The sequence below is a fragment of the Charadrius vociferus genome, unplaced genomic scaffold (assembly GCF_000708025.1).
Source record: "Charadrius vociferus isolate BGI_N301 unplaced genomic scaffold, ASM70802v2 scaffold343, whole genome shotgun sequence".
NCBI lineage: Eukaryota > Metazoa > Chordata > Aves > Charadriiformes > Charadriidae > Charadrius > Charadrius vociferus.
The window spans coordinates 583946-608247 of NW_009647952.1; the positions used below are offsets into that span (position 1 = coordinate 583946).

The 24302-nt window shown below is 38.2% G+C and overlaps 1 protein-coding gene across 1 annotated transcript in view; it reads left to right on the forward strand.

Annotated features, from left to right (window-relative positions):
• The window catches only part of PIGG (phosphatidylinositol glycan anchor biosynthesis, class G), a 47513-nt gene that overhangs the window by 10605 nt on the left and 12606 nt on the right, over positions 1-24302 (forward strand). The window contains exons 4-8 of the mRNA XM_009883309.1: positions 589-727; positions 2834-3046; positions 11672-11889; positions 12753-13034; positions 23654-24087. Coding sequence (XP_009881611.1) covers positions 589-727; positions 2834-3046; positions 11672-11889; positions 12753-13034; positions 23654-24087 — 1286 coding nt within the window. The remainder of the gene's footprint in view (positions 1-588; positions 728-2833; positions 3047-11671; positions 11890-12752; positions 13035-23653; positions 24088-24302) is intronic.

Here is a 24302-nt window from a genome sequence, read left to right on the forward strand (position 1 = left end):
CTGGCTCTGCTGCGTGTACCGGAGTTGTTTGTCTCAGCGAGTGACAATAAACATAATTTGATATCAGTCATGTCAGATTTCTACCCCAAAAGCACTTGAGAGACTAGAGACTACTAGAAATAGGATTATTTTTTTAGATTTAATTTTTATTATGTTAATATTTACAGTATTAATAACTTACCATTTTTATTAACTCAATGAAGCTGAAGAAATGGAGGGGGGGAATACTTCTCTCTTAATGCTACTGCTCCTGGACTTCTGATTTTCTTCCCACAGTATGATGATTGTTATTTAATTCTTCAGTAAGTTTCTTGTGATTCTGTAAATGAGGATGGTTTTTTTAAAAGCTTTTTAACATACTGATAAATGTTAGATATGTATGCGTGCCATAACTGTTAAAAATGAATATTACTGCATAACACTTAGTTGCAGACATCTCTTGTAATCTGTCCCAGGTGTTGTGAGCCAATTTAAAAAAGAGAATTTATTTTGAGAAATATTCGTGTATGAAGATGATAAAGGTAGTGAATCATTATATATACACATCTTGTTTATACAGTAACTTAAATTTATTTCTGTGACTTGCAGGAAGAAGCTTCTCTGCCCAATTTGCTAGTTGTTTGTGGGGATCATGGGATGTCTGAAACAGGTAGTCATGGTGGTTCTACAGACGGAGAAGTGCACACACCACTGCTGTTTATCAGCTCTGCTTTTGAAAAGAGAAATGGTAAGAATCAAAGAAGCTTGACCTTTTTTCGAACACGTGGCCATCTCTAGTTTGTATTAGCTCTAGAATTCTTCCTGAAAATACTTTGGTTTGTTCTACAGATATCTGGCAAGGCTGAGAGATGACAGCAGTGAAAACATGGCTATTTATTGTGAAGCGTTAAGGAAAGGATATGGAGCATAAGTGTATTTACTGTTAACTTTAAATCATTGATGTGAATTTATCTGTTTCTGAAACTCATTTTCTACTTGTATAATGTAGCTTAAGGTAAGAGGCAAGAAGGGAATGATGTGGTAGAGAATCTCTAGTCTAACTTGAAGAGTCTTGCTTAAATAAACTCCTTGACTGAGTGAATTGGTGAAATGTAGTTACACCAGGAGTGAATATTTTCTTCAACAATAATACTTCCTTCTGCGTTTCATTCTGCCTCTTGCTTGTTTCCATCTGATTTCCTTGCTTTCAAAGCCTGTTTGCAGAACCTTGCCTTGTTTATCTTGCTGGAGGTTTCTGCAGCACAGTGGAAGTACATTTATCTGGCTGTCATTTATGAAGCTGTTATCCTGCTGCAATAGAAAGCATTGCTTGAGGAGTCATTGAAGTCTTTTCAGATATAAAAACAAAACAAAGTCAAGAGCTGACCAGAGCTCTTGGGGAAGTTTTTGCTTTATAAATTTCACAGGTACGTGTTGACAACCAGGCTGATGAGTGTAGATTCTGTAAATGGAATCTCATGTTCATTGGGATTAGTTTCTGTTAGGTGTAAACTGAATGTGCAATTTTTACAGTGCAGGGAAATACATCTTTTCACCTGTCTTTTGGGATTGAGTTTTTGATTTCTAATGATGCCTATGTAAATATCGAGCACCTTGCTTCTCACTGCTACTGTAATCAGAATTCTAGTGACTGCTCCCTATGATCCTACTGTAAACAAAATGTACTGTGGTTAATTTGGTAGACCTCAAAATAGTAACCCTGTGGGCTTTTTGCATTTAGTATGCTGTCAGAGTATTACTTGTGTAGTCTTCTACAGAGATATGTCACCTGTGATTGGCTAAATGCATTTGGTAGTTTGGGGTTTTTTTAACCAGTTAAGAACTTGGCTTTAAAGATGAAAACTGGAAACTGCTGACATACAAGCACTTATGCAAAGAGGCTTTAGGGATTATAGATGGTGTTTTGTACAAGTATGGGATCAATCAGAGCTAGATAAGAAATGAGAGAAGTTCTAATGCTCTTAAAGGGAGCCTTGAGAATAGTAAAGACTGCATATAGAATTCTTTTGGTACTGTACTTAAGTCAGAACACTCAATGCCTGGAGTTACAAAGAGAGCACAGTAAAAGCATAATAGAAAAACACTGTTATGTAACTAGTAAAGCACACAAAGAAACAATTGGCAAGACAATCTTAAATAAAAGGTTACTTATATTAGTGAAATCATTCATGTGTGTAGATGTCTGTGGGACTGAAGGCTAATCCTGATAACTGCAGTAAGGTAATAGGATCCTGAACAGAACCCTTTAAAAATCATGGGATTTGCCTGCATGGAGCTGTGGATTTGGGCCTCAGGATTCTTTACCTGAGCTCTTAATTCTGTTTGCCTAGCCCCCTGACATTAATTAAATCTCGAGCTGTTGTCAGTATATTGAGGAGCTTCTAGAATGCCGCCAGCATTATTTTAGATTCTCATTCTACATTCATGCATTAAATTAGTCTACTGTAGTCTTTCTAGTCTCTCTAATGTAAAAGTTATCAAACCCTCTTAGAATGTAGGCTGCAACTTGATATTAAGGTGATCTCCTGGACCATATATTTTCTTACTTGTACTTGTGTAACATTCATGTGGTGTTCACAGTAGCTGCTAGCATTGAAGAGTGCTATTTGCTGAGAATTGAATAAATTTTGGTCTAACAACAGGAGAGGATAGAAGCTGGAAAAGATCACTCAGCTTTCTGTATATCACTTGAAATAGCTGATCTAACACCAATGAAAAAAATTTGAAACTAACAAGATGCCAGCTGTCTCTGGAGAAATACAATAGGCCTGTTATTTAAATTCTTTTTTTCCTCTCTTTTTTTTTTTCTTTTTCCTTTTTTTGTTGATTCTAGGTCTTCTAACCAAACCTGAACTTGTGCAACAAACTGATCTAGCTAGCACACTGGCAGTAGGTCTTGGTCTACCAATTTCAAGAAACAGTGTTGGGAACCTTATATTGCCAATTGTGGGAGGCAAGACAATGAGAGAACAACTACGTTTTGTGCACTTGAATGGGATCCAGCTTAGCAGCCTGCTGCAAGAGAATACAGCTGCATATGAAAAAGGTAAATCAGCTAAAAAAAAAATAATAGCATATACAAAAGCAGATTATTTATACATGGTTTGGGCTTTTAAATTCAAGGGTATAGCATGGCACTGCATATTAACCATGCAGTTGAGAGCTGTGTTCAGAAAAATGACACTGAGTTCAGTCTTTACTGTAATCTACTCTGGCACACTGTCTCTAAATGAAGTTTTTTTTTAATGACCAGTGCTACTCCTAGTAGGCAAAAGAGCAGAAAAAATGGTGAAAGAGTAATATTTAAGTAAAACGGCTAGCGTAGTTAAATATCAGTGGTTTCATGTCTGCTATTTATGAGGTATTCTACGTAGGGCATGGATTCTGAGCTATTTGGAGGAATAGCACAATGGCGTGAATTTTCTAGTTTAAATAAAAAGATGCTTCAAGTAAAGCTGGGAAATAATTTAGGGTAAGTTACCTTTTTATTTCATTCTTATGTAGGAATTTACTTGGAATGAGAACCTAGAGTACTGCAAAGTTTCTTATTAAAAATACACGTATGTGTGTATGTATTTGGAGGAAAGAATAAAAAACAAGTGGAAAAAATAAAACCTAGCAAAATGTAGTATTTTACTAGGAAGCAAACTGAAATACAAGTAAGCAAGTTGATAGAATAATTTTGTGAAAAAATTTGAGTCAGAGGATGAAGGCGAATATTTTACCATGGACATTAGAAGATTTTGTTGGCTTAAAGTGACTGTGAGCCTGAAGTCCCTGTCACTTGATTTGTTATCTGTTGAATCATTAAAATAACTGGATAAGAATGCAGAGCTGTGGTGTAGCTATGAATAATTGAAGTGGATAACAATATAAAGTTTTGCAAGATGATCATTGTAGGTCAAGAATTAATTGTCTTTCAACATCACGGCTTCTAATTGTAATTAAACCCTGTCTGGGAGTCTTAACAAAACAAAAGCCATTGATGGTAGCAATATGTCAATAGTAGGACCCGTGCTCCATCTATTCTGATATATTTTTCTGCACAGATTTCCTTGCTTAACCGATTTGTGTCAAGTGAGGAAACTTGCCCTGTTCATGAAGTTTGGAATACAGCTGTGTTACTGAAAATTCCAACACAAAGCTCCATCTGACAGTATTTCTGCAAGTACCAGTGAAACAACCTGAAGATTCTATCAGCTTCTGGTTTACATCATCACTTTCATCTTATTTTTGTCTGGGAACAGCTCAATTTCAACTTGTAGCTTTCATCTGAGAAATGAAATCAAAATTGCTGAGGATGGAAATGTGAGACATTTTGATGCTACTTCCTTGTGACTGCAAACTGCTATTGGAGAAGCTACCCTAAGGGAAAGGGACTGTGGGGCAAAGCATCCATGATGAACTTCTCTTATTTCCATAATGGAGAGTCTCAGTAACATGGGACTAGGTCCAAGTAGCTTTTAGCAGAGTCTTAAGGTAAATTCCCCCTGTTGCTGTAAACATCTTAGAGGGTCTTGTTTTTCTTGAGAGTATCCTAGATGTGCAAGGCTGTATCTTAACGCTTTGGTCAAGATGATTGAGATTGGCAGGGAAAAGAGATGTGCTGTTTGTTCAGTGTTGTTTGATTGATGTGGGTACTTCAGGCCCTAGAAATACTAAAGGAAATGTCACTAACAGTGACTAATGCTGCATGTAGTTTAAAAGCATGCACAAATGGCCCTTTATTTTGGGTGGCTTCTAAGTGAAGATAAATACCATCCCACTTAACCCACTACAGGCACATACAGATGTATGCATGTCTGTCGTGATTCCTATAGGAAAGGGATTATCTTGCAAAGAAGTCATATATTCAGTAATCAGATTCAGCTTCAAGGATGCCTATTTTAAAAAGGGTAAAAAGGAGGACCCTAGGAGCTACTGACCAGTCAGCCTCACCTCCATGCCCAGTAAGGTCGTGGAGCAGATCCTCCTGGAAGACATGTCAAAACACATGGAATACAGGGAGGTGATTAGAGATGGCCAACATTGCTTCACCAAGGGCAATTGTGCCTGACTAATCTACAATGGAGTGGCCTTCTACAATGTAGTAACTCCATCGGTGGACAAGAGAAAAGCTGTAGATGTCATCTACCTAGACTTCTGTAAGGCCTTTGATACAGCCTCCCACAATGTTCTTGCTGCTGTATTAGAGAGATATGGGTTTGATGAATGGACACTTAAATAAATAAGATATTGGCTGGATGGCTATGTCCAAAAATTTATAATCAATGGCTGAATGTCCAAGTGGAAGGTAGTAACAAGTGGTGATTTAGTGAAAGATGTCCCTGCCCATGGTGTCAGGGGTGAACTAAATGATCTTTAAAGGTACCTTCCCTTCCAGCCCGAACCATTCTATGGTTCTATGATTGTAAGTTGGGAAGGTGAGAAGGGAGAGCTGCCCTTTATGTGAGAGAGCAGTGGCAGTGCATGGAGCTCTGCGTGGGGCTAGATGGTGAAACAGTTGAGACCTTGTGGGTCAGGATTAGTGGGCAGAACAACGTGGGCAGTATTGTTATGGGTGTCTGCTACAGTCAGTCTGATTGGGAAGAATTAGTCGGTCTTCAGACAACTTGAGGAAGGCTCATGTTCACCATCTGTGGTGCTCATATGGTGCTTCAACCATCCTGCAGCAGTTCAGGTAACTGGACAGTGAGGTGGACCAAAAAGTGACTCAGCTGCTGGGCTCACATGGTTGTGATGAGCAGTACAAAGTCCACCTGGAGTGGACTAGGCCAGTTGCTGGTGATCAACTTGACACAGGGCGATACTGTTTATCATCTTCCTTAATGACCTGGGTGATGCGACATAGTTCCCCCTCAGCGAGTCTGCACACAATACAGAACAGGGAGGAGTGGTTGATACAGTTGGTGGGTATGCTTCCACTCAGAGGCACCTCAACAGACTAGAGAAATGGACTCGCAGGAACCTCTTAAGATTCAGCAAAGGGAAATGTCAAATCCTACACCTGGGAGGAAATAATCCCATGCACCAGTGCAGGCCAGGTACTGACTGGTTTGAAAGTAGCTTGGTGGAGAAGAGCAAGGTCTCCTTGGGGACACCAAGTTGAATATCACCCAGCAGTAGACCCTTGCGGAGGAAAGGCCAACAGCATCCAAGACTGCATTAGGTCAGTCATCAGCAGGTCAATCCCTCCTATTTCCTCAGCTGTGGGAGATCATATCTGGGGTCCTGGGTCCAATTCTGGTCTCCCCAGTACAAGAAAGGCATGGGTTTAATGTAGTGAGTGCAGCAAATGTCCATGAAGGTAATGAAGGGATTGGAACATCTATCCTACAAGGAGAAGCTGGGGTGCTAGGACTGTTCAGCTTGGGTAGGAAAAGACCCAGCAGGGCTCTTATCAATGTAGGTAATGAATGATGGGAGGGAATAAAGAAGATTGAACTGGGGTCTACTTGGTGGTGCCCAGTGAATAGACAGGAAGCATCAGGCATAAATTGTTATACAGGAAATTTTGTTAAACTAAAAGAAAACTTTTTTTATGTAAGGGTTGTCAAACACTGGAATGAGTTCCCCGTAGAGGTTGTGGAGTCCTCTCCATACCTGGAGACATTTAAGACCTGACTGGACACAGTTCTGAGCACTCTGCTCTAGCTCACCCTGCTCTGAGCCTTTGTTTTTTATTTGTGGACCATGTGAATGCTCATCAGAGTTGTGCTGACAACTCTTGGGCTATACGATTTCTGAATTCTATGAAGTGTGTTGCCAGGTTTTTTGAGGGAAAGAAATCTCAGAAGATAACGCGATTAGGCATCTCACTCTTATTTGCTGCTGCAGGTCCAAGCTTTCCACTGCAGATTCTCAGGTAGTAACAACTGGTGGATCATAACATTTCAGTGGAACGCTAAGAGAAGTGCCTGTCACTGGAGCTTCAGTTTAAAGTGAAAGATACTTGCAGGGATAGTCTAAGCCTTGCTGCTTTTAAAAAAGCTATTACTATTTTCAACTCTTTAGCTCGAAAGAGTAGGTTCTTCTGAAGGGGAAAACATGGAATTCCTGCAGAGAGTATTGTAATTTGCAGAATAGGACACCAATTATTAGTACCTTGAATATGATGACAGAGTCCTGGTAAGAAAAGATTCACCCATTGTAAGCTATAGCATAGTGTATACATTAATTTTTGGTGCAACGTTCCTTTTTAACGCAAAAAGATGAAGTCAAGATGTCAACTGAGATGAATCATAGTCAGATGGGAAGGCAGAATGATCTTTACATGCTGTTTCATGATGAAGCCATGGAGTACCCTGCATTCAGCCACTCCAATGTTACGAACAAACTGGAACAGTACAGAAAAATATCTTTGTCTTCAAGTGTGTTTTAAGTGTATCTGTTAATAAAGAGCAGAATGGAGGCAGCTCAGTAACTTCCCTTCCCACCCCCCCTCCAATGTTTGTTCTCACAAACATGCATTTTGAAATCAAAAGATGGTACAGCATTTCATGGGACTTGGGTTTTGATTTCTTGAGGTACAAAGGAATCTTCACTGTTAAACCTATCTTCAGGTAAATTAAATTTTAAATGAGAAACTTGGCTAAGGGTTTGATTATTTTGAAAATGACTTTGAAATGTACTAATAAATGCTAATGTGAGGTGTTAGGTTTTCTTTTGATAGAGTTGGGCACATGCAGCTAAAAAAAAAAGAATCTGGAAAAGGAGAATAAAAACAGCTGGGAAAAAATGAAGAAGCTGAAAAGGGAAGTATCTAGAAACACACTTTGGGTTTCTGAGTGAGTTCATACCTCTGTGTAAGGTAGGCAGCTGCAGGTATCTAGTAATGCTTCCCTCATGGTCTGAACTTCTGAACATGCATCTGAATGATGAACTAGGATTGTTTCTTTGAAAGGCACTTCATATTGGAATGAAGAGTCACTCTTGAGAGCAGGTTGGATGTTGTTACTAAAATGAGTGTCTGCACTTCAGTTTGGACTAATCCTGGACTTGTATTAGATGTTGATTGAAATAATTTGATGGTTGCTGGGAGATATATTGAAACTGGAGAAGTCACTTTTACATTATCTATTCCTTTCTTATATTTATAGGTGTGGTGGTTTTGGTGTTTTTTGGTGTTTTTTTTTTTAATGATTGCTGACTGTGACTGGAACTAAGTGAAATTTTTATCAAGCAGTTGCTTGGGAAGCATAGCCATTTGCTTGTGATAACATTGGAAGCAGGCTGAAGCAGAAATTGCTAATGTAATACTATGCAAGTAAACCATTGCCAGTGCTTTGGGAAACCTGCAACTGGGCAGGCTTGCTGTGGATTTTGCCTCAAGTTTAACTTGTCTTGTGATTATCCCATGCAGGAGTGACTTGCAGATGTTACCCAGCAGTTACCAAAATGTTTCTCCAACAACCCAGAGTCTAAGGCCCTTCCTGTTTTATACCTACTGCATACAAATGTTTCATTGAACAGTTATCACTGGAGTTCTCAGAGGGAATTTGGTAACCATGGTCCTTTATTCCTTTCTGCAGGATCTTTAAATCATTTACTTAATATATGTCAAAGATGTAAATGTGGGTTTGACTAAAAAAGTCATCTTTCCTATCATGGACAGAATAGGTTTGATGGGCAGTAGCATGGAAAGAGGTAGATGAGAATGAAATGCTAAAAGGATTGAAGAGGTAGACTAGGCAAAAAGCATGAAAAGAGACCAGACAATATGGAGAGAATTTATTTAGATTTCAAAATATAATTTAACTCATTTCAATGTTCTGTTTAATGAAATAGCATCATGTCAAATCTTGGTTTGATTAAAGCTTATTTTAGATGATCCTTTCTGGATTTCCTCAAAAGTATGAATGTTTAACGCTTACTTAAAATATACGGGAAGAGACACTTTCTAGGGAATTCACTGTTCAAAGAACTACAGTAGGGAAATGAAAGTCTGCATGCGCACTGGCAGCTATCTCGATACAGCTCGCTATAGTGTTTGCTCCTGGCTGAATTGTACTTTCTAGCAGATACCTGCAAGCCTCCTGCATAGCAGCATCAACATGTTTTGGATTCTGTTAGAAGTCTTGGGAGACCAGGCTGGACATTCTGAGTTAAACATTGCTTTCTAAAATTCTCACTTTGAATTCAGCCTGTAGTAGATCACAAAGTGTCTTGTAGTGATAAGAGACTTCAAAATGGTAAATACAGTTCTTCCATAACTGAATAAGAATTGTGAATAGAAGTACTTCATTTATCTCTATTCACTTGAAATAAAATTAAAAATGTTTCTGAATTTAATAATGTACTTTTGCTGAAAAGGCTTGACAAAGAACATGGTGGGTTTATTCCAAGTCTGATATACTGTTGATCTACCAGGAGTAAAAATGAGCTGTAACAAGTCTTTGTGACACCAAACTTACTTCAGTCATTGCTTTAACCCTTGTCTGAAACTGTACAGCAAATGTTTTGCCCTAGTGTTAGCTAAGAAGGCAAGGATTGCAGGATGGGAAGATAATGATAGGCTCATTATATAAAAATTTCCAAATTTGCCTTTTTGCCCTTATGTTGTCATTAGCTTTCAAGTGAAATCACAGGGAAATAGCAAGGGTTATTGATGTGAAGTGAAACTAAACATTTTTCTTGCAAAAAAACCAGATACGTGTGAATGTTCACACATAACATAATGTCTGGTGAAATACAAGTCTCTGAAAGTTACTCTCTTGCTTTCCTTGTGGTGTTGACTGAATTTATGTTGTGATTGCATACTATACTCGACCAATATTTTAAATATCATATGGCATGTTGAAGTACGAAGTGATGCACCTATAAAATGGAGAGGGATAACACGTCTCAAGTGCTTTCAGGAACAGCATGATTTTCCACATTTACAATAAAACACAGAAACTGACCTAATTGTTCTATTTTAGATAAATGCTCTTGAAATTAAACTTACATAAAGTGAATAGAATCCTCTTCAGGTGCACGTAGGCTCCACTATAATAATTTTGGCATACATTGTTTTAATTTTTTTTTTAATCTTTGTGCTTGTAGTGAATGTTTACATTTTTTTCCATTTGTGAACAAAATTATGCTCTTCTATTTTTGCCTGTAGAATCTGGTTATTGTCACTGTTGAATGTATCTTTTTGGGAAGTAAAAAGGCTATCAAGACTCAGCTTTTTGTGCTGCAGCTTTTTGTGTAAATGTTTAGTAATGGGAAAGTTGATGATGAAAATCAATGGTAGTTGATTTGGTAGAGAATAGAATAGTAGAGTAGTTTCATGTGTCCTTTGAATCAACTTGAATCATTCTGTTTGTACACCTACCCTTTGGTGTGTATAAACCAGAACAGCTGGTGTAAAATAAGGATTCTGTGGAATAACCAGTGAAGGGAAATAGATCTAGGAGAAAAGCTGCTGCTACTGTGCTTGCAAAGGAATTCTAAAATGTAGGATTTGGCTGTTTGCTTCTTTCCTGTGTCTCCTGTTTTTCTCACTCAAGCTTTTAAAATAAATTTAGAGAGAATAGAGTAATTCGGACATGTTTCTACAGTATAAGAGAGGAAGAAAAGAAACTGTAATGTTTCTGTACCTATATTGAAAAGCATACTCCCATTAAAACTTGAACCCACAGAATTCAATGGTTGATTTAAAATTACTTCCTTCGGGACATAGTGTAGTGCTAGTCTTGTCCTCATCCCCAGTTCTGAAAGCAGACCACAGTCTTCATATATGTTGTTAGTGTTCACCCGCAGTCTTTACCTGTTTACACGTATATTTATCAGAAGACTTAATCAAAACTATTTTTCAACAAGAAACTATTACTTAGAGAACCGATATGTGTCCTGGAGGTTGGCTTGGTTTTCTGAATTTTTCTTAATTTATTATTTGTTTGATTTTGGTTTGGATTTTGTTTATTTTTCTTCAGGTCAGAATTTTTTTAGATGTAGATATGCCATCATGTAATCACCTTCTTCTGCAAGAGTCTTGCTTCCATAGGCTGGTGGCAGCATTGTGTTTTCTCTTTTTTTAATGAAGTTAAACTGTGGGCCATCCTTACATTATAGCAGAATTACTAAGTTTCACTGCTGCAGATTGCTTTGCACCAGGTTCATAGTCCAAATGCCTGAAGCCAAACTGTGCACTTCAGCTGTTAACTTTTCTATTACTTCTTCAAAGTCTCTCATTCTTTGTGTTACCAACTGAGTCTCATTAGCTTTGCAGCAAAATTGAGGTCCCTAATATGGTGTGTGTATCCTTTGACGTTTCCTCCAGAGATCAGCTATTTGATCATTTCCCACTTGGCTTGTACAATATGGCCTGGATAATGAGTGGTTTCAGTGGGAAACATAGCTTTTTTTTTTCAGGATTTAAAGCATTTGAATAAGTTTGTCCTGGAAACCATTTGTAAGAGTAAACAGATGTTTTGATACGTTTGTCACTTTTAGAGGTCTTGACATTTTATGAATTGCTTTTATTCTGAGTAACTGGGTCATTATGGTCTTGCTGCAGGAAGATAATGTAACTTTCTAGGTGTAAAAAAAAGTTTCAACCCAACAGCATATTTTATTTTTACACTATACAAGGAAATATAAAAATACAATCACCTCTCTGATTAATCCTCCTTTGTTCATGGATCCTCTGACCTCTTTTGTTTGTTTGTTTTTTTCTTCTCCTTAGATCCTGGATATGAATATTTTAAGATGGCAGAAAAGTCTCATGGTAATTGGATCAAATTGTATTTAGAGGGGAATAATTCAGAAATACTCCTAAATCTTGGCAAAAAGGTCCTGAAGCAATATTTGGAGGCCCTGAGGACTCTGAGTTCTTCACTAAGCAAACAAGTCACGCAATATGACATGTATTCAATGATGGTGGGGACTGTGATCATTATGGAGGTACGAAAATACAAAATTTCTCTCTGTGAAAAAGCTAAGTATGCAAACATAAAAGTTTCTGGGTTTTGACTACTTAGTGTATACTCTTATTGGTCTTTAGAATTACCGAGTATGAACTCTGAGAGTTGGCTGACTTTCTGCTTGGTTAGTACTCATTTTAAAGTGTAACTTGGCCTTTAAAATTTGTAAGAGAACTTTTGATATAAGCTACTTATGTTTTGGTGTAACAAGTTACAGTAAATGTGCAGATGTGCTACGACTTAAATTACTCCTGTATTAGTTAGCCTTCTACTTTTTGAGTAGCCTTACTGCATTAAAAAAAAAACAAAACCCAAACAAAAAAGTCTGGCAAGTAAGTTCCTACCTGTTTGTCTTTATCTAACAGTGAGCGTAGCTGCTCAGAACAGGCAATACATTGTGTGGGCAATTTTCTACCTGTGTCAGAATGTGCATGTAACTTGAGCCATTTACAGGTGGCAACATTTCAAATTTGTTTGCTTAGGAACTATTTTGATATTGGGAGTTAAAGCTCTTAACTTTTGCAGGGAATGAAGATCATGTATGTGATCATTTATCATAACTGAGGTGGCGCATGGTAATTTATTAAACTCTGGTGAATTTTGTGTCCAAGCCCTTAATAAGCAAAAACACAATCTTTCATTCTCCCATTTATGTGGTAATATCTTACTGTGGACAAAAAATCCAGCATAGCGCTTCACAGGTTTTTTTGATGAACTATGTATACTAGTGGAGTGACATGGGTGACAACAGTATGTATGTTTGTGTGAATTCTCACTATATGTTTTAGCTAACTCCAATTCTTTAAGTATTAATTCCCCTTTTTTTTTTTTTTTTTTTCCTAGGTTCTGCTGCTGCTTCTGCTTAGTGTTCCAAAAGCCCTGAGCAGCCGGGCAGAATTTGAAGTGCTGCTCTCCCCTCCACTATTCTCTCTGCTGTTTTACTTGATGTGTCTGATGCTGTGTGCAGTTCACGTCATTGTATGCACATCGGTACAAAGTTTATGCTTTTTTTGCAGTATGTCCTGGTTAACAGCAATTGGAGTGATGATGCTGATTTCTGTACTCATGTGCATTATTTTATCTGCCATTGCAAAGATGTTTGAGAATTCCAGACTTCTACTGAAGGTAAGAGCATGTGTTAATTACGGTTCAAAATGTTTTGCTCTTTATGGCATACTTTCGGATAAAGTTTTATACAAGTTTTCTCTGGGTACACTTAAAGATATTGTTATTTGTAATGTAATTTAAATAATTTAAAATTGTAATTGAAATGTGGAGTGTTCACTGTGCAATGAAACTGATTCCTATAATGAAGACCATAGAAGTGCTTATTTTCACATTACTTTAAGATATGTTCTACTTAGTGTAAGTTGTTTAGCAGTTGATTTTATGAAATCAGAAACAGTGACGCTGTGTACAAATTTTACGCTGTTACACAGTGGTGTTTCACAATTGCTGTTAAAGTGAGATATATGATGATATTTTGCAACAACATGCACTGGTGATGATCTGTCCTTTCCCAAATACCACAGGCATTAATGCTCTAAGACTAATAGGAAAATACTTTGCTAGTACCGTTTCTTATATTGGTATTCTTAATGCTTTTTTGAAAAATAGTTTTGAAACTGTAACAGAGGGAGCAAAATTAATCTGTCTCTTCTACTTTATAAGTTTTTTAAGTTTAAGAAATTGAGTTTTCTTACAATCTTTGGAATGCTCAGAAATGGTCTCAGTTGTGCAAGTGGTTACTTTTTGTAAAGTACTTGATGAGTTTTATTGTTGTATTGAATGGAATTCAGGTAATTCCAAGGAAATGGAACTTGCAATGTCTTAGTCTTCTTTCACTGTGAAGCTTAGTATGCCAAGAACTGTCAGTCACACCGTAAAATCAGCTTCTTGCTATTTTTTCTGATGCTTGTTAATCGTATCTTTCAAAGGTCTCTGAAATTCAGTAACTTTAATGCTCATGGTACTCTGTTCAATGATGCAAGCTCTGTGCAGTACAGTCTTTTGTCAGTCTGGGTTTCTTTGAGTCATGTTTGGCGTTTTAGTACCTGTGTTTTTAGTGTGAGAGAATGTGTGGCAAGTGTATTGCTTTCATGATGTGATGACATACTCCATCAAGTTAAAAAGAAATCTTCTGACATAGAGAAACATTTAATAACTATAACTTAATAACATTTAATAACATTATATTTCATATAATTGAGAAAATTCACTACTCCTGAGTGGAGATTAATATTTCACTCTGCAGTTGTATGTTTTAATTCCTGAGCTTAATTATAAATTTAAATTCTTCTAAGACTGCTGATTTTTATTATTCAAACTACACGAGTTTATAATTTTTGTTTCTGTAATTTCTGAATTCATGTTATTCCTTCTTGGAAATGCTACTTTTCTGAGAGAAGCCTTGGACTAAAAGTAACGCCCTACTCTCCTGAAGACAGTTTCCCTCCCCTCCCCCTTTTCAGTTTTCTTCTGTGGAATTAATTTCAGTGTATTGAAAGTGGTTAAAAAGGGAGCTGTGGATAAAACATGGTGTTTCATTGTTATCTTTATATTTATCTGCTACAGACCATTTAGGTATTTTGATTGTTTAGATAGACTAAAACAGAGTAACAAACCGAAGTTTCATCTTGGGTATAGCTGCTAACAGAACAGTCTTTGTAAGCATAAATCACAACTTGCTTTTGGTACTGAGAAGTTTTGTGTCAGAGTAATAGTAATGTTTTGCTGCCAAAACTAGTGATGCTTGTGGGTTTTTTTTTTAAAGACAAATAAAGAAAGCAAAACTAATCAATGTGAATGGAGAAATCTGCTGAATGACATGTCTAACTGTACAGTTGTTAACACTGTTGATACTTAGGGGTTGGTCTTTAAATGGACTCAGTTCACTTCTGCCATTTCTGAGTTATTCTACTAAGGCCTTTATTAGGTTTCTGTACTTTATTGTAAATGAGGTAAAAATTTTTCTTAGAAAAAGTGAAAGAATATGGTCTTGAAATAATAATTAATGATCCAGCATATCCTGTAAAAACGTAATGTTTACTTGCTATGCAGTGATAAACATTGGAGGACAAACATATGGTAGACAAGCTCATTTTTCATCTTAATTGTTGTCAGTTTTTCTAACTTCAGCAAACGCTAAAACCCTAAAAATGGGTTTTTTAGTTTTGTTTTAGTTTTGTCTAGACCTGTGTAAAATTTACAGACATCCCACTTCAATACAGTTGAGAGCAATGACAACAGATTATAGCTTTCTCTTCCAGGTTGATAGTCTCAAAGCAATTCAACCTGTCTGTGGCCAGAAATCTTTCTTATGTGGCTAGAGATAAGTTAATTCTTTGTGACACCTACTACTCTATGAGTAACTTTAAAGTAGCTTTATATGACCTAGGAAAAATGTTTTCCTCCTAGATCAAATAATTATGTCTAGGAAGATGCTGCATTCCTTGGCTATTACTTGGTAACAGCCTATTCTAAATTTAGTACTGGTTGACAGGTACAAGCTCTGCCTTTTTAGTTTGGCCTGAGTCTTAGGGTTCACTCCCACTTGTTCTTGAAATGTTTTCATCCTTGTTGGTGAGAGACAGCTGCAGGTGTGAACAACTTCCTGCAGGTGGTTTATACATTGCTAATACAGCTGCTCTGTCAGTGATCACAGCAGCAATTGCAAAATGTCTCCTGGTATTCAGAACTTGAGTTGGGTGGAAAGGCTTTTCTTATGAAAGGGTTTAATTGCTAGCTCTCTGACGGAGGCAAGTAATTTCTCAAGGAATGCATGAGAAGGAAGCACCCATATAATCTGTACTATTCCACTTCTGGATTGAATCTTTCTGAGGAACTTTAGAGGAGGAAGTGCCAATTCCATACCCATAATCTGTTGGCCATTTCTGATGATTCCTCCACCTAGTCAGCTATGCCTAGGGAGCATGGACAGGAGTATGTGAGAAGTTCTATCTATCTATCCCTTCTGTTTCAGTTGTCTTCCTTCCCCACCCTGACTTTGTCTGTATATCTGCCTTTGAGGACGAACTGAGCAAAACCAGACAAATTATATCCAGATACCGTATGCAGTTTCATATCTTTGCCTCTAGCACCTCGCATTCTTCATATGAGAAACCACTGCACCTGGAATTTCCCCCCTGGTTGATGTCGGGGCTTTAGATCCAATCCCCTATTGCTTGAAGAAGGATATTTCAGCAGCAGCTTGTCTCCTTTTCCTCTTTGGTACCAACTATGAGACAGTCTGGAATTCAGTAAGTGGAAAAAAACCCCTTTTATACAAAGGTGAAATACATTGTCACTGGCAATTACACTTCTCTCATTTTAGGACAGGGATCGTAGGATCATAGAATGGTTTAGGTTGGAAGGGACCTTAAAGATCATCTAGTTCTAAACCCCCTGCAATGGGCAGGGATGCCTCCTGCTGGGCCAGGTTGCTCAAAGCCCCTTCCAGCCTGGCCTTGAACAATTCCAGGGATGGTGCATCCACAACTTTGCTGGGCAGCTTGTTCCATTGCCTTATCACCCTCTTCCTAATATCTAATCTAAATCTCAGTTTAACTCTGTTACCTCTCAGTAACTGTACTCTGTCAGTTTAAAACTGTTACCCCTCATCTATCACTACACTCCCTGGTAAAGAGTCCCTCCCCATCTTTCCTGTGGGTCCCTTTTAGGTACTGGAAAGCTGCTATAAGGTCTCCCCAGAACCTTCTCTTCTCCAGGCTGAACAACCCCACCTCTCTCAGCCTTTCCTCATAGGAGAGGTGCCATGTTGGATGTCACTGATCACCTCCCTGTTTTCCATATGCCTTAGTATAGTTCCCAGGAGGATCTGCTCCATGATCTTGTTGGGCACGGAGGTGAGTGACTGGCCTGTAGTTCCCTGAGTCTTCCTTTTTTTCTATTTTTAAAAAAGGGTGTTAAGTTTCTCCTGTTCCAGTCAGCAGGCCTGCCACAACTTCTCGGATGTGATGGATAGTGGCTTAGAAACTTCATCCACCAGTTCCCTCATGACTTGCAGATGTATCTCGTCAGGTCCCATGGATTTGTGCACCTTCAGGTTCTTTAGATGGCCTTGAACCTGATCTTCTACAGCAGGCTGTTCCTCATTCTCCCAGTTCCTGCCTTTGCCTTCTGCAACATTGGCAGTGTGGCTAGAGCCCTTGCTGGTGAAGACTGAGGCAAAAAAGTTGTTGAGTACCCTCAGCCTTGTCCATGTCCTGGGTGACCAGGTCTCCCATTTCCTTTTGGAGAGGGCCCACATTTTCCCTAGTCTTCCTTTTGTCACTGACCTACCTGTAGAAGCTTTTCGTGTTGCCCTTGATATCCCTGGCCAGATGTAATTGTGTCAGGGATTTATTGTTCCTAACCTGATCCCTGGATGCTCGAACAATTTCTCTGTATTCCTCCAGGGCTACCTGTCCTTGCTTCCACCCTTTGTAGGCTTCCTTTTTGTGTTTGAATTTGTCCAGGAGCTCCTTGTTCATCCATGCAGGCCTCCTGGTGTTTTTGCCCAACTTTCTCTTTGTTGGAATGCATCACTCCTGAGCTTCGAGGAGGTGATCCTTGAATATTAGCCAGCTTTCTTGGGCCCCTCGTCCCTCCAGGGCTTTATCCCACAGTACTCTACCAAGCAGATACCTGAAGAGGCCAAAGTCTGCTCTCTTGCAGTCTAGGGTGGTGAACTTGCTGTGCACACTCCTTGCTGCCCTAAGTATCTTGAACTCCATCTAGTATCTGTTGGACATGAAGATGCTTATTTTCAAGTCACCTTTGAAAATATCTCCATTTGGCTGTAAATGGAACAGTTATCAATTCAAGCATCTCCTGTTTGAACTAGAAAGGTGGAGGAATATCTGAAATTGGTGCATACATGTTTTCTGGAGTTTTATCTAGTTGGTACTTCAGGACATAGCAGCAGCAGATAAGATCATCTGCTTCAAGTTGATAATACATGAATGAGGAACAATGTTTTCCAGAAGGTTTGTGTGTGTGTTTGTTTTTCCGAGACTGGGCCAGATAGAAATAAAAAATACTGCATTCTCCATCCCAAGTCTGTGATTATGTTGCTACCTGAGACATAACTGAAAATGTGGAAAGCTGAAGTATGTGTTATGAAGTTTAGGCAACAGTAATTCTGGTTGAGGCAGACATGACTTTGTATCCAGACCTATAGAAATGCATTTTCATCATCCCATCTTCAGTCTATTCCATAGGTGACTGTATTGCTGGATGTATATCTTATCTAACCAGTCAGGTAGGCTTTGCTGTCCCTGTTCAAGTTCCAAAGCAAGCTTGAAATATTTTGGACGTTTAGTTAGTAAATTTTCCTTTCAGACATGTATAAAACAGTGACCTGGATATGACTCACATTTTTACCAATCTCAGGGCTGTTGCAGAAAGATACGGTGGTTATTTTGCATGTGGCTGCTTATACAAAGATACAGCCTTGAGCCTGTGAAAAGCATCGTGGATAATCTGGTGTTGCTTGCAGTGTGGGTGTGAGAGGTTTTTCACGGGTAACTGGGGCACAAACATTCATGTCCCTCCTTCTATCCCCTTTTCCAATAGAATACCTAGACTTTAGTGGAGAAACTGGTTATCTGTATACGCTGTGTGATCTTGAAGGGCATTCTGTGTGAGTTAGGAGTATTTCTTATGCTAAAATATCTCTGAATCTGAGTGTCTGTGACCTCTGTATCTCCACAGTGCAAAACTGCATATGGGTTCCACTATTGAAAGAGCTCTGAAGCCCTGCTCTTCTGATGGCAAGAGTAGAATCCTGAATCAGTGTCTCACTAGTTAAGAAGGCTAAAAACCTTTTCTAAGCTCATGCTATACGATAAAATGTAGGTATTTTAAAAGTAATTAAGATAAGCTCTCCTGTTAATGGCTTCAGGGCTTTTTTCCTTCAAATTGTTTCTGTTCAACATCTAAAGATTTCTCTGAAACGCTTCTCATTTGTAATGCTTTTTTTCCACTGTGGCTGAATATAGAAACTGATTACTAAATCCATGAATTTTCTCAAGAGCAGTGCAGGCAGTATTAGCATCTACTTCCTGACTGTTATTTATAGGTTCTGATTGCTATGTTTCTAGCAGCACCAGCCCTTCTTTTAATGACACTGGAGACTTTAGTTCTGCAGCCCTTTACGAATTCCAGAAAATTGTCACAAATTTTAACTTCTAGTTCTAGTTCACTCTAACTGCTTGGTAGTTGACTTAAGTATGGTGTTTACTACTACTAGTTGTATTTTTTTTTTTCCTATTTCTGATAGAAATCAAACCCAGTAGCTTTTTGAAAATATAACACAAAAGTTAAAGGTTGTCAAATACAGCTTTTGATAATTTTCATTATGCAGAATTGTAGTGTTTTTTAATTATGTAAACAAAATGTCCCTCTTTCTGTTTATCTTAAAATACTGTGTACATTTTGAAGTATTTTTGGTTTTCCTCCTACTATTCTTTACTGAAGTCAGTGATAAAACATTTTTATGCAATCGTACCTAAATTTTTTTTGCATTTTTTTACTTGGGATGGGAGAGGTGTGGGGAAGGTGATTGGGTGGTACCTTCACTGAGTAGCTTTCAAAAATGATCCCAAACCTCTTTGAAAATGTAGGAGTAAGTGTGATCCGTAGTATTCTGTCATAGGAAAGTTATTATCATTGGGAATCAAGACTGGGTGCAGTGACCTCAAATACCGGAAGGGAACAGAATAAATATTTGAATTTTGGGTGATGGGGAGTGTGAAAAATAAAATGTTTCTTGTCTGAAAGGTGGTTGTAAAATTCCTTAGGCATTAACTATGGATGGTTAATTTTTGTGAAAAAGAGCTTTATTCTCAACCATACAAAAGCCACATATCTGGAATTGGACCCAGAAGATAGACTACAGAAGGTTTTATTTCAGAATGAAGAAAATTAAAGTTTCATGGGCAGAGATGCATATGTACTTGTTTATGTACTGGCACTTCTGCAAGCTAGCAAGATATGTTCAAAGATAGGGCAAGGAGTTCAGTTTCTGTATTACTTAGCATTTGATGTATCAGTATTAGTAACTAAAGCTACCTTGTTTAATTGGAAAGCCTGGCTTTTATAAATTTCTAAACCAAAGATTCTGTATTAAGTTTGTTTGCCACGACATCAGTGCAAGTCATACAAGTCTTTTAGTATCTGGAGTTTCTGCTGAGTTCCTGAGGGATGGAGATGTATAGTAGCTAGAAAGATGGAGCTGAGGATATCATTCACAGCCTACGTTTCTGTGCCTGTAAACCAGATCTGAAAACTGAGTACAATCTAAGTAATCTAAGGTCAGGCTGTATAAAAAACTGTAATGATAGCATTTCTAATAAGGCACAGTTCATATATGAGGGATTACCAATACATTTAGAAAGATTTGATGAAGCTATTTTCAGTATTTCTTATAACATCAAGGCTCAGGAGATTATAATTTACAGGATAATTTTTCATTCTTGTATAGTGACTAACTCTGGTCTGAAACATGGTTTATCAATAAAAGCCATTGGACTTTAATCCTTTGATGTGAATATAGGAGTAAATTTTTTCTCTTTTTCACTGGAGTTGTGAGAGTCAGACAAGCAGGCAAGAAATACGGATTTCTGACGCTGGGATATTTCACACTGATGCCATCATTTTCATGAGGCTTTTGCATGTTTCCAATTGATAATACATCGTTTCTTCAGTTTTCATATCAGTACTGACAGCAACCAGATACAAGAGAGCAATCCTTATATAGATTTTATGTTATGGCTTATAAAGAAGACAAATGAATTATATTGAATCCTGGTTCATTCTCGTTTGTTGAGGATCTCAGATACCTTTGTCTCTGCAAGCAGATGGTGCTTACGTGCTCACTCATTATGTAGTTAGCCAAGATCTTTAAAGTCAGGATGATGGAATTATTGGAGTTTAAACTTTCTGTAATTTAGTCATGTACTGTTCTTGTCTCAGCTTTGTGATTTCATGGTCTTTGGTCTGCACAGACTACATCTCCACCTTGTCCTTTTGTTCCAAATACCAGCTTATGGTATTTGATTTTCATAGCAGAGTACTAAACAAAAAGGAGTACCTTTAGAGAACCTAAGAGATTTCAAATGCTAGTAAATTTTGATTTGGCCTGGGCAGTTTTTCAGATTATGACCGTTCTTGTGCTAAATTTTTATTATTTTTTCCCCCCATTATTGTTGTATGTAACCTCATGGGGGCTTTGGGTTTTTTTTTGTTTGTAGGTTGCTTTTGTTTGTTTTTTTTTTTTAAAGTGAAGTTACTTTGGTGTAGTATATTTATTTAACAACACAAGAAGTGTAGGTGATGTGAATAGGGGATAACTTTATCTATACCTCCTGCATTCTTTCACATACATCTCATAAAGTCTTGATTTTGCAAAAGTTGTTTTCCTCAAAGCAAAATTCCAGATAGTGTTAACTACCTTCTTGTATCAAGTGTGCTTGTTGTCCTTTCCTATTTAACAAAAATATATATGCTGATGTCAGTAAATCTTAAGCATAAGTGAGACTTATATCTAATATGCTCAGGGATATTTTTATTACTTATATCGCTTTCTCGTTACCTGCTGCAAAATTAGTGAGTTTCTATATTTTTCTAACAAATTATTTAAACGGTTCAGGAATCGTAGTACACTGCATCTTTGAATGTGAGTATGTTTTCTGTCACCTTCATCTGTATGAATATTCAAGGTAGTTTTTAGAAGTTCATAAGGTCAAATGTAGGAGGATGGTGTGATTGAAGTGTGCAGTTAAAGAAATTAACATGAAACTAGGTTCAGAGATCTTTGTTCTGAAGCAAAAATGACATGCAGTAATTTTGATTAGACTTTTAAGTTGTTGTTTATCAGGTGTTTAAATTACCAGTTTAAGATACTCTGTGATATTCTCTAATAGAGAAAAATTAATGTGAAAATAAAAAGGTAAAGGATGATTTTTGACAGTGTCTTTCCCAAAATGCTTCACAAGTGATTAACCCTATTAAGGTATGTTTGTGCCATCCAGGGCTGGGGCATTTGTCCTGTCTTGCTGCTGGAGCCCAGCTGTGCGTGCCCAGGCTGGGCGTCTGTCCTCACCTCTGACATAGACTTTGAGGAGAAGTTAAACAGACAAATGTCCCTCCAGCCAGTGGCCCCGTAACCTCTCACACATAGGTGTGCACTCCGGGCTCTCCAGTTGCTGATGCAGACCTGCAAGCTTGGTGATCCATAGTCACTTTTTCTGTTGCTGACACACTGGCCTCTCTTGTACTGTGATCCCTCCAGCTGCTGGCACCTTGGTCACACCGTCCTGATGGCCTGTGGTCCCCACGCTGGTCTCTGACATGTGGACCCTCACATGCTGCAGTCACTGGCACTACAGGCACGTGGGTCCAGTGACCTGTGATCTTGCTCTAGTTGCTGACATTTGCTTTTACTCGCTTGGGTCTCAAGTTGCTGGAATGTGGGCTTGTCTCCAGTTACTTGCAGTGAGACCTTGCAGCACCCACCGGTGGGACAGAGAGCAGAGTTGCACAGAAAGATAGTTACGAGAGTATTTAATAAGACAAGATAGACCACAGTGGTCAGGCACAGGGTTTAGTCAGAGAAGTACACTGACGGGTACCTGCTTATACCTGACTCTGGCCCCTTTATGCTTCCTCCTCTCACTTCACCCACTGCCTCCAGCCCGTTCCTCACCACCCTCTCTCCCTCACCTTTGACGCTTTCCTGAAGCATTGCTTAATGAGTTTGTATAGATCTGCAGGCACCATCAAATATCCATAATACTCATTTTGTGTCACTTCCACCTTATCTGTTACAAAGACCAGGCTGATGCTCTTCAGAGCGATGCCTGTGATTTCTTAATGGCCTGACAATTAACGGCTGAAGAGTTTTGGTCATCTTTATTATCTCCCTTAGTGCCTACTTGTCAGGTTTGTGTCTCTGTGTGGTCTTTTTATGGCCTTCCCACTTATTTCATATTCCCTGTGAGCTGAAAAGGTCCTTTACCTGATAACATCAGTGAACTAGATGCTCTCACCTTCCACATGCCTTTACACTTTCTTTTTAGCTGTGTCATTGAGGGCAGTGATGATGAGCCAATTCCAAGTAGCTGCTGTGAACAGGAAATCAAACTAATGGAGGCATTAGACAAAGAATATTATGGGTTTAGATAGACACGGCATGTGAAGTAAATAATAGATGCGTAAGGTTTAAAGTAGATTTTATGATGAAAGGCGCATTTCAAACTAAGCAAGGTAAGGGGTGCCATCAGACTGTCTACAGGTAACTTTTGTTAATTTGAGTAAGGAAGGCTATCACTGCACTGAGTTGAGGGCAGCACAGATTTAAACTACTAGAAAATTACCTGTTATCTGTGTCTCAAGTTTGATTTCTGCAGTATTTCTATTTTTACTGCTATGAATGCGCAACAGGGAGAGAGCTTATTTCATACCTGCAGGGTGGTAGGGAATCTGAATCTGTGCAGTTGTGATGATGATTATTTATAGAGAAGTTTTTTCCCTTAAACAGAATGTAATTTTAAAAAGTATGATTATGTTGCAATACTAGCTAAACAGCCTACACTAAGTTTTTGGCATTTGTCAAGTTAGAAATAACTTGTCTCACTGATTATTTTGTTTTCTTAGAGGAAACTGCTGTATGGACACTACGAAATTTCACAAATGAAATTTTTTTATACTTTTACCACTGCTTTTTTTTATTCTGTTTGCAGAATCCCGTTGTGTCCAGTTCCAGCTGGTCAGAAGTAGATGTGCTGATTCTGGCTGGAACAATTGGCCATGTTTTGAGTTTGGGGGCAAGCAGTTTTATAGAAGAGGAACATCAAACCTGGTATTTTCTTATAAATACACTTTGTTTGCTGCTGTGTCAGGAAAAAGAGTGTGACCCTCAACATAGCACCACTGTGAAACAAAATTTTGATAGTATCAAGGAAGTGTCTGCGTGCAGGAATATAGACATTCCAGCAGCAGGTAATTCAAAATTGGGCAAGTCCACTTCTTCAGCTGAAGCCATGAAAGGATCAGATAAGTGGATAAGCTTAGTGAGTCCATGGATCATTCTTATTTGCTGTCGGCTACTTCGATCATTGAATCAGACAGGCATCCAGTGGGCTCATCGGCCAGACTTTGGACATTGGTTGATAAGGTGGGTATCTGATTTATTGTCATACTTTCTGACTTATTTAAAAATTAATGTACGTTTTGTTTGGTGAAATAGGTATACATGTCTATAGAGTCTCTGTTCAGAAAGTGCTCTAAACCTGCAAAGTGGGTAAACCGTGAAGTAATATAAGGAATTTTTCACTGCTACGTCATGCAGGAGTACTGTCTGTGTACTGTTTACTACCAATAATTTATAAT